Genomic DNA, 11,846 nt, shown 5'->3' on the forward strand with positions numbered 1-11,846 from the left:
CAAAAAGTGCAGATCAGTTTTCGGCTAAAACCCCCATTTAATACTTCATAGCAGTAACTTTAGGGTGCACGTCAAAACGTGATGCGAAAGATGACACTGTTCAACCGCACGCGATTTATCATCGTCACTTGTGGCCCTAAATGTCAGTATGGCAAAACTGACTGCTAGAAAGTGTTTCTACATTGTGCGGACGGCGAAGTTTGTTCTTACATATGGTTTAAAGATTTAAAGAAAGAAAAATATTATTGAAAGAAACATACAATTAATGAAAAGTCATATATACATTATCAAAATATCAAAATGCTAGATTGGGCTAGTAGATAGTTAACAATTTATGAAAACCCTTTCCCTCACATTTACCTTACATAGTCTTATCTAATTCTTTTGTCATTAATTCTGACGTACGGTCGAACGCCAAAATGGTGCTCGCACTGAATAAGAAAGTAAAAAGAAAGACATCAAGGCACTCCTATAATTCATCTGGCTATCGAAATCTGTTCCCTTCGTTCTGACAATAAATTATGGGGAAATGTGTAAAAAACTTCTTTAATACGGTAATACGTTTTGTTTATTACAAATTTATCTGTTAAATATAAACAATTATAACTTTGCTTTCCATGTTATCTGATTTATTATCGGTCTCCTTTGCTAGTAGTTCATTGTTATGTGTATCGTATAAAATGATTTTAATTATACCCAATATATTTTTATCAACATCAAAAACTGTTGCTGCCATTTATAGGTGAAGTCATTGTAAAATAGTCGTAAAATTCTTAACATTCCAAAACCCATCCGATCAATTCTAACATTAACAATTTATGAAGTCAATTCAAAATAAAGCAGAATAAAGCACAATGCTGCATAAATCTGTAACCCGGAGATACTTATTACATTGTAAAGGTCAAAGAAAAATACCTTTGCAATAATTGTCAAATTCGTTCAGAATTAGAATGACAATGAGACTATTTTTGCATTGCACTTCCCATCATTATGCATAACGACAAGACAACTTTTAGGCTAAGACATCAAAGACGCAACTCGATAAGTTTTAATGTATATCTATATTTATCATAATTCGAATGACGGTAAACAAACGTTTTAATGAGTAACTAAACTTAGCGACCATGACCACCATTGCGGTGGACTTAGACAAAACCCCACTCATATTGGTTTCGCTTGTCGTCCAAGGATGTTTCCGTCACATACCTTGTGCATGTATGCTTCTTTTAGCCTTGCTATTAGTGGTTGGCGATAGTCCTATATTTAAGTATTGTTAGTAGGTGATTAGATACGGGATATAACAAGCGAAACCATATCGGGTGAACGCAAATATGGTTTCCTGCGCACCGTAAATTTCATACTAACCCCGTAACGTATATATCACGTTGACAACTTGTTTACATTTGTTTACATTCGTCAAATTATAGAAAAAAATGTGTTTTTTTATCGGAATCTGAAAAAAGACGCCATTTTAATACGATATAATTCAGTGACCCAATACGGTAAAAACGGCGAAGTCAATTTGTGACCAGTTCTGGACCAATGACGCTATGTCATTCATGTTGGCGGCGTGATATACAATGTAGTCATGATATAGAGGATATTTGTTTATATCAGTGTAAGATCGTATTTTATTTCACGAGTGTCATAAAAAAACATATTTTTTGGAAGTCATATGAGTTCCACTCAGCGATGACCCTGTCTACATAACGCTGTCGATGCTGACGGCCAAGGGCTGCCTCCGACACGAGATGATGTGTAAGTCCGACACGAGATAATGCGTAAGCTTGACCATCTTTGACACCCTCACCAGCAGGCTCGTCGCTAGTGATCTTCAGCCAAAGGTGCTGAATGTGGCGCAGAACGGACTGGCGCCAGTGGAAGGCACGCGCATTTAGTCCCCGGAAAAAAACGGATGGGAGGGCCTGCCATAGACCTTAAAATATATTATGATCCATCTATCTCTTTACATATTTTTTATGATCATTTTTATTTTTTTCCATAATGCATGCTTAGATGTTTTTTCGAGACAGACGGTCTTATGGCGAATTGTCACATTCCACACAGGTGTCAGGCGTCGGAATTTGTGACACTTAACAAGTTAACAATATTCGTCTACACTCAGGTCACAAAAAATGACAAAATGTACACAGCAACTAAACGTTATCATGAATAAGTTCGAAATAAGGGTATATTTTTATGACAATATTGAGGTCAACAGTATACCACAAATAAGTCTTCATACATAATAAATTAATGGTTGAAACGTAAAGCTATATAGAAAAAACAGTTTACCACATTTTATCAGTTGAATTTAAATGATCAAAATATGGAATGACATATGATCAAGGTATAGAAAAAACAAATATTAGCTATATTTTGACGCCTTTAAAAGATTCAGTTTGTGGCCACGTAGGTTTTTATTTAATTATGTATTATCTTAGATTTATTGATACTTTTATAACATGAAAAATTAACTTGACATCAACTAAGCTGGACTTCATTAATTTACAATAATAAAAAACATGAAAGAACTCCGCTATAATAGATCTCTATATGTTGACAATACACTCGTGTGTTTTATAATGTCAACAAATGCCCACATGCCAATGTAAGTCATAAACATTTTGACACATATTTTGCCAGTCTAGTGTCAATGACAACAGCTTTGATATAGTTTGGTAACGTATGCATTTTATTAAAAAAAACATGAATTATGGGATAACTCGCTGTTACATACATCTTGAAATATTTATTATACATTTTGGGGGTGTCTACAAAACATTAACATTGCTAACACTTACCTGTATCGCAGACTCAGTGCTGCAATCGGTCATATTCATCCCAGGTGATGGCATGTTGCAGCGGCCTCACAACCTTATCACACTCAATACACAAATCCGAATTGGATATCAAAAGTATAAAACACAAAACATTAAGAAATAAAAGACACTTATTCATTCACACGCCTTTGAATGTCTTTTTCACACCTACACTACCAACAGTTTGCCTAGCAAAGAATGCATTGATGAAAGACATTTCTTTTTAAAGTTTTTATTGATCAATTTATATGAAACAAAATATATTCTTATGTTTAAAAAAATATATTGACAAAAAGGATTTAGATTTTAATTATGTTTTTTTTTTGCAATCTTATCACTATATTTTATGAATATATGTCTATTTGTGAATTTACAAATCTCATGTTCAACTAATTTTGAAATAAAATTTGGCAACTTATATGTTTTTCTTTAAATTGAAATTAAAAAATAAGGTGCCGAAATGTCTCTGTTGAAATTCAGTAAGGGGACGAAACGTCTCGAGTCAATTAAATTAAGAGGACGAAATGGCAGGACCGAAACGTCTTAGGGGCCGATTTGGTAAGGGGCCGATTTGTCTCGCTCCCTGTATTTTCAGTGTTTTATTTTGCATTTAAGTTATCAACAATCGAATACCTTTCAAATGGTACTCAAATTTTAAATGCTCACCAGACATGACATTGAAACATTATGGTTTTTGGGACTATTGGTGAATAAGCTTGTTTATGGGTCAAATACCTTATGTACAATAACTGTTGATTGTTTAAACATCGCGAGACGCTTTACCACTTTTTAGAATTTGCCCATTTTCACGCGGTCAAATATTTGTGACAACATTACTTTTTTTATTATACGTAAACATCGGAAAGTTGAAAGATGTATATCAGTTGTTGCAATATACTCATCCTGATCAATTCATACACAATCGTTGCACAAGAAAATAGTTATGATAATATGTCAATGAAATATTTCAGCAAAAAAGCCGCCAAACGTCCTGTTATACGACACATATTTATGTTATAGGGCTGCAGCCAGATGCTTTCTCAGAATGACTACAGTATTGATTATGTAAATTAAGGTATTGTTTTAAAGATACAGCCAGAAAAATAGACATGACATTTTGGTATTTTTATAAATATTTAAACAATAAAAGGCTAAGACGGACGGTATTGAATTGGGTTTTCTGAAAATGTTTTAGTGATTTAACATCTACACATATGAAAAATGATATCAACATTTGTGACTGAAAAGTCTAATGTATTATTGGTAAAATATAAAAATAGTTAAGAATATTGACCAAACTTTCTGAAAATCAAGATTAAATAATGAAATGGGAGATAGAAATTGGTGACGGCGGATTGTGTACGGCTCAGCAATTTTTACCATTTTTTGTAACATTCTCATTGCTGTCAAGTTTGCTGTTTAAAAAAATCTATTAAAACAATACATGTTGATGCAACTATAACAGTACTACATTATCTGAATGTTGCAGTTTAAAGTTATCATATATATTATATATATTTCCTTCTTTTTTCACATTAACAAAACGACAAACCCCAAGTGCAACTTATGAAATAACCACGTTATCTCAATATGCTTAATATGCAATATCATATTTTTTCAAACAGGAACTGCATGACTCGAGTGACTTTGCAATGATTATAAAGTTAAGACAACTATATGTCTAAAATAAATTATAATAAAAATATTTTTCGGGCAAAAAAGTGGTATTTTTTGACAAATTAAAATAACTCGTGTTGGCGTCATTGGGTTGCGCCGTTTTGTTCACCTAATTCAAGATACGACTATAACAAGCACACTTAACGTACCTGAATGAAATTTGGTAAGACTACGACTAACTGGCGGATCGAAAAAGAAACCAAAATGACACATTCTATTTATAAAGTTATTATCCATTGTACCAACAGTTTAATGTCAAACTATTTGACTTAGTAACCCTTCTAATTGTTAAATAGAGACACTTTCGACTAAGTTTTCTGTCTTCTGTAATATACTTGCTAGCAATAAAGAAACCACATAAAATGTATCGATTATTGATCGTCGTATGATAACGATTGAACCAAACATAAATTGTCTCATGAAAAAAAGAGTTGTACTTGAAATAACAATGTTCACTTTTTTCTCTGTATTTTTCTTAATAGCACAGCCAAAGAGAAGCACACCAATACCGTTGCATCGAAAGCATCATATTAACTTAAATCAACGTATATAAAAACTGGTAATCTGAAAGGTCCAATTGGCAATTCGAACAATATATTCGATGTCAAACAAAGATGATCCTTTTATATCCTCTTTAACGGAAGTCACCGTCATCAATCCGGTCGTTAAGTTATTGTTACTGCGGCTTCAACAGATTTCGCCTCAGTCTATCCTGTTTTCTGTAACATTCTGTAACATTCCTTTATATGAATAAAGTCTGGAAAAACGATCTCATTGAATGAAAACCAAAATACATCAACAGTAGGAAAACCGCATTTAATGTTAAAAAAAAGTTTTATTTAAGGAATGCATTGTCGGGTTGATGTCATTACCGTGAAATGCTGATTTATATTTTACGGGACTTGCTGAGACAAAACAAACAATATCGAACTCAACAATCCGAACTTAACCGAAGATGTGGCAGTCATCGGATGATAACCACAATTGCCGAAAGGCAGTTCATTTAAGGAATTGAAGTTGAGTTGTTAATATTGATTGTAAAATGTAAACTTTAGAAATTCCTCGCAGTACGCCCAATTACAACATTTATCTATATATCAATCATTTCCAACATAAACGCCAACTATGTCAACGCTTCTTTGCGTCAACATAATCAGAAGTCTATTTTGAAACATATTAAATGATCCATAATATATGATATTGTTGAAAGAAAATTATCAAAATAATTCTTACTCCAAATCTTGCACTAGTTGTAAAAGACGTGTTTATTATCATAAGGTTTCAAAAGGTGAGCATCTTTTTTTGCCTTTCAATTTATCTGATCGTTGATGGACTTATATTATTTATTTGATGTAACACTGAATGACACGTCGTCCATGTTGCCATTGTACAGTATACAATATATCATTTACCCCCCCCCCCCCACCCCTCCCCCCTCCAGTTGCGATCATCACAAAGCATGAATTATGATAACAATGATAACGTTCATTTCCAACCTCTTCTTAAAGGCAGGATTTGAAAAGTGCTTGAATATGATGAGGTATTTTTAGACACTCTTTTTTTATCGCCGCCTTATTTTAATTAACGAAGCTGTGTGATTTGCAACATCCATGGGAGAGTTTGCACGCGCATATGACTTTTATTATGTCTGGATATGTCCACACTTACGTCTCTAGATATTGCCATATAGTCGTCATTATCTTTTTTTCAGTACACTTATTGTTTTATACTCATCGACTTAACGATGTATGCACCGGAAGCTATATCTATTTTAAATGAAACAGTTGTTTTTCTCACATAATGTAACGATGCAATACTAGTAAGTAACGTATAATAAAACAAATTTGTATTACGTTGAAAGAAGATAAGCCAACTACCAATAACTTAATAATAATTTACGGTGTTCCAAAAACCTTTCAGCTAATTGCATATTTAATTTATGCCCAAGACCTCAGTTATTTTTCCCCTCCCCCCGTAATTCGAATGTTAATACAGAAAAAAGTGCACAACTTGCAAAACAACCAAATTATTTTAGTTTTGCAAACTGTGATCAAAGGGAAACAACTCATAAGTATGTTACTTTTATCATTTTTTTTCTTGGTTGTAATCTTCGAACACATGTATATCATTTAACTGCCAGGAACTCGCAAATAAAACAAACGAAACAATTCAACGCCACACACGTTAAATGAAATTTAACAGGATGCTTTCTGTTATCATGCAATTTCTATTATATTGCTAGTATGGACTACCTTTTGTCGAGAACACAATTTCTGATATGTTTTTCTATAATAACATTTGGATAAATATTTTGTATAGGAAGACATTACGATCATTGAATTTTAACTTTTATGTTTAGCTGGAGACACCGACTTGTATAGTAAAAACTCAAAGATCGGGGCAATTACGGTCGTCGCAAAAGATTGACTTGCCGTTCAATATAAAAACACCTGTGTCGAAAGAGCTGCGATTCATACGTGCTGTGCTGTCGTAAGTTTCAATAACGCTTGCTTTTGTTTTGGACGTACATATGAATGACGGGCTAGAAGGTGTCACCTTCATAGGTCGTGCACGGGTTGAAAGCAATTTTGGCCTTTTGCTTTTCGACTATATTTGCTGATAATGTAAATTTACTCAGAAGGGTTTGTTTAGAATTATGAAACTGAAGTTTGACCTAATAGTATTATGTTACGTTTAAGAATAGTAGTATGTAGTATGATACATAATACAAGTAATGGGACAGGAACCAATCACTTCGTCAGAATTGTTACAGGATCCATCGTAGCAACCTGTACATCCTTATGAAATCAACTCTGTGTAAATAGCCAAACAATAACACACATAGGGTAAACCACAAGTTCCTTACGACAAATCTGTAAGGCCCATTAGAATATTTTCAATAGCCATAAAACAATGTGTATCGTTGATTGTTTTAAACTCTCAAGGAGGCAATTTTCACAAGTATCTTAAAATCAACCATCATGTTCAATATTCAACACATACGAGCTGTGCAATCATATTTATATTTTGGTTTGAGACTGTTTTGAAATCTGGTCGCTCTTGGTCTTTCTCTGGAATTTAATACGATAGTTCTTTGAAACAGAAAAACGTCATTATCATTATTGCAAGGGAATGCGTCGCGATGTGGCCCCCGTTGTTATTATTGTTGTCACAGCTGACACCACAGTCTCCAACGTAAATAATCAGCAACTGAATAGCGTCTGTATTCATAGTGTCGGACGCAGTTATTTGTAGGCTATAGCCTGGGATAGCTGTGGCATTCAACGTGTTTGCAACCGTCACTGATCCATTGTTGGCAATGACAAAATCGCTGTTTATGTTTCCTGGAATGACAAAATTTAACAACAAAACCTGAGTGTTTGCACTACACTTGTGCAAGTTCATTTCGCATATTTAGCAAGTAGGCAGTGTCATTTAACTTATGCAACTTTATGAAATGTGTTATGGTTATAACCTGTTTGAATTATTCTTGTTAATCGTTGCCATGTCTGTAGATAAAAAATGGCGTCATTAATCCGAACATATTATAACATTATTTTAAAACAATAGATAAATAAATGTCATTACCAGTTGTAATTGAGTATGACAGTGCGGTTGTGTCTGGGTCTGTAGCCCTCACGGTTATCACACGTGTTCCTGGTGAAAAATATAAACTAATGTATAATTTCAAACGCAAATTTTACTGTAAACTTATGGATAAAACACTCAATTTACAAACTTTAATACTATCACTAAGAAAGAACACCTGGCGTTAGGTGTTCTTTCTTCGATCGCGAGTTATTGTTCCTGTTTAGATTTAGTTATATCAGTAACAGTAGGCATAACACGAACATCGTACGAATACAAATAAACACAAAGTAAAACTACGACAAATTGGCAAATAGGAAATGTAACAAAATCGTGCATTCATTTGATGTTGTTTTTTTAAACAGTCACGAGGTAAAATATTTGATTAATTAACCCGTCTGAGAGTGAAATTGACAAAATGTCGATGACCATCTGTTTGTTGTGATTATTCTGTGAGGAATACAGAAGCGACAAAAAATGCATCGATTACTGATAGGCTTATTTACACAACTAGAAGTGGCAAATTAAAAGCAATTTGTTGAGATATTGGTTTCAGTGAACGATACATATTGTTGTAGCATAATTTATCGAGAAACCGATTTTATTCACGGCGAAGTGTACAAGGTTTGGAAGATACGCGCATAATAACGAATGAACCAAATATGAATTATCTTATGGATATAAACGTTATTCTTGAAACTACTGTATCCACTTTTTTCTTGTTTTTGTTTTTGATTTTCAATGAAGCAATAGTCATTAAGTGCGTTCATAAAAAGAAATGACTAAACAAATGCTCATTTATACTGAGAACAGTTTTATCTCGGTACGTGTAAGTGTAAGATATTGTTCAACATTGAATCGAATCCATCATGACTTAATTCAAATATATCTGAACACAACTCACCTGAAACGGCCCCATTGGCGACGCAAACAGCTTCTACCGGTTTCCCGAACGACGGTGAGACATCGTCAACATTAGTTATAGGTAGTGTTATTGTCGCAGTGCCTGTGTTGGAACCATCCGTCGCCCTGATCAACAAAGACAAATACAGCATGAGAAAAAAGGAACGAGAAAGGCTTAATATTTTATATCAATATTAATAACAATCTCATATTACATTGAAATCGAGTATGTTTGTTTTAGTGCCACGATGTGAAATAACTTGTAATTGAATGCTGAAACAACAATTGATATGTTTATTTAAGCCTAAAAGGAAATGAAAGGACAGATAACACGCGCCAAATTGTATGCATACGTAACGTTTTTACGGAAATGACGTCGTTGAAATTGTGTCCCAGCCCTTTGCGCGCTGACATAAGATTAGGAAGTGAGACTATGCTAACATTTAAAAACAGTGAAAAGTATCAAATTTTATTTATATTTCACTTATAAATCACGGGAAAGCATGTAATAAAAATGTACAGTCCTTTTAACCAACTCTGATTTGTTTTACATTATCCCTTATCTTTTGAAATTCTTTATCAGTAAAAATTGTGCCGCTTAGTTGAAATACCCTTACTCAATCTTAAAAACCAGTTGTTTGTTTGTTTCATAATCTAGTTCCTTTCCGGATGCAATATTGACAACCCCTGCCGTGATGGTCGGATCTGCAATAGTGTCAGGGTTCCCGTCGGAGCTGAATGTGTATGTAATAGTCGGGCTGCCTGTGGCAGCTGCCGTCACAGTAAACAACGGTGTTCCTGTAATATCCTCTCTTACGGAAGTCACCGTCATCGATCCTGTCGCATCCGTTATTGTTGCTCCACCTCCGCCAGATTTCGTCTCAGTCCATCCTGTTATCTGGGCACCTACATTGTTAACATACCATCATACTGGAAGAGTGTTTCCTTCAAGGGACTAGACACCAGATGGTCCCAAAACTGGCAAATACAGTATTTCCACAAAACAAGCCCAGAAGAATCAATACGAGCTAGTATGAGGCCGATAATATTTCATTTTACATGATTCAAACAATAGTTTGTCGCTGTCTCAGCTGAGTTTATCCGTTTAAAAATAGCGCATAATGGATTCCAAGTTTATAGTGTGAATGTTTAGCATGTGAAAGTCACGTGATAAACCAAGTTAATTTCGAAATGGAAAGATAAACAAAAACTGCGAATGATACATGCTTTCAAGCTATGTGAAACATCAGTAAGTAAGAGGTAATGTTATTGAATGTTTTTGACAGATTTCTTATTTTTTTGGAATGGTATCACCTGGTGTCTTATCCCTTTAATAGAGGCCCAAACTTCATCCAAAGTATAAAAAACCGCTCCTGACGATTGTATGTACTACAAACTGTAGAACAAAGATTTTTCGCGTTACTTTATTTGCATGTCGCTGACATAATATAACATTTGGCGGAAGTTTTTAGCCTGATCACACCGTTTAAAACATTTATTAAGTAGATACTGTTTTTTCATATGATTTTGATTGATAACTTTTTTCGCTTGTGACTCGAAAAGTATACAATTTGACTGAAGTAGGTTTAACCCGATCAGCTTCATATTGAGAATATTTTGGTTTAAAACAAAGATTTCAAAATTGTCCGCCAATGTCTTTTGATAAGGAATTTAAGCCCAGTATAAATAAATCCAACTATAAACCTTGTTTTTGATTTCTTCAAAAGGTATAGACATAACGAACTTCAGGAATTCTTAATTATGACATTTGGCAATAATGTATTTTATTTCACGGGGAAGAATCATTTCGGGAAAACGATATTTTGTTAATTTTGAATGTGCATGGAAAAGCTCTATCAAGCATAATGTTTTGCCTTAAATTATGTTTTCTAAATCAATATGTTATTTCCGCAAAATAAAAATTGCGTGATCCAAACTTGCAATCTTGTCATTCTTTTGGGTTTATTTAATTAATAAAGGTAGATATTTAGAAAACTTTGGTAGTACTGTTTGCACAATCATTGGATTTTTTCATAATATTATAACATCATAATAATTCTGGCAAATTTTATGCCAACACTTAAATTATGATTTGAAATCAAAATTATATTAAGGTAACGGCACTTAAAGACAGAAAGAAAATAAATGTCCATTCTTACTTGTTTTAAAACAAAGGCAAAAGTACTTACTAGTATAATATAGAAGCAAAGCAATATTTCATCTTTGTCAAAAATCAATTAAATGCATTACAGAATTAACTAAACATAACTTACTTTAATTGTTATTAAGTGTATAAACTCTAACGTTATTAACTTATTACACATACTACTACAAAGCTTAAAGGTAAAACAATAATAACTGTAATTGAAGCAAAGATCGCTTAAAGTGTTCATTTTGCCATTTAAAGCGTATACACCACTTTAAAATAGAAACTATCACTTACTTGCAATCCCCACAAAGCAAAGAACAATGATAACGTTAATTTCCATCCTCACTTCACGGGCAGGATTTGTACAGTGACAGAAAATGTTGAAGAATTTTATAGACCGATTTTTTGTCGTCGCCTTAGTTTAATTTAATTAAGACCGCTGTATGATTTGCAACGACTGAGGGAGAGTTTCATATGGCATTTTCAAGTATTGTGTTTGGGTATCTCCACTCTTAAGTCGTTAGAGAAGATCGTATAATCGTCATATTCTCGTGTTAAATACACTTTTTGTTTTGTATACTAACAAACTTAACGATTAGTGCACTCAGAAGGCTATATGTCAAAAGGAAATTATTTTATTTACAAAATTTATAACAATGGAACATGTGTAATTCATGAACAATAAATCAGACTTGGATAACATTAAA

The 11,846-nt window shown here is 33.5% G+C and overlaps 1 protein-coding gene across 1 annotated transcript in view; it reads right to left on the reverse strand.

The window, feature by feature from the left end:
• The window catches only part of LOC128241018 (protocadherin Fat 1-like), a 40,601-nt gene extending 29,115 nt beyond the window's left edge, over window positions 1-11,486 (reverse strand). The window contains exons 1-5 of the mRNA XM_052958002.1: window positions 11,434-11,486; window positions 9,608-9,896; window positions 8,992-9,116; window positions 8,088-8,156; window positions 7,680-7,843 (exon numbers count right to left, since the gene is read on the reverse strand). Coding sequence (XP_052813962.1) covers window positions 7,680-7,843; window positions 8,088-8,156; window positions 8,992-9,116; window positions 9,608-9,896; window positions 11,434-11,479 — 693 coding nt within the window. The 5' untranslated portion in view covers window positions 11,480-11,486. The remainder of the gene's footprint in view (window positions 1-7,679; window positions 7,844-8,087; window positions 8,157-8,991; window positions 9,117-9,607; window positions 9,897-11,433) is intronic.
• Window positions 11,487-11,846: the final 360 nt, after the last annotated feature.

This window comes from Mya arenaria, chromosome 7, assembly GCF_026914265.1.
Source record: "Mya arenaria isolate MELC-2E11 chromosome 7, ASM2691426v1".
Lineage (NCBI taxonomy): Eukaryota > Metazoa > Mollusca > Bivalvia > Myida > Myidae > Mya > Mya arenaria.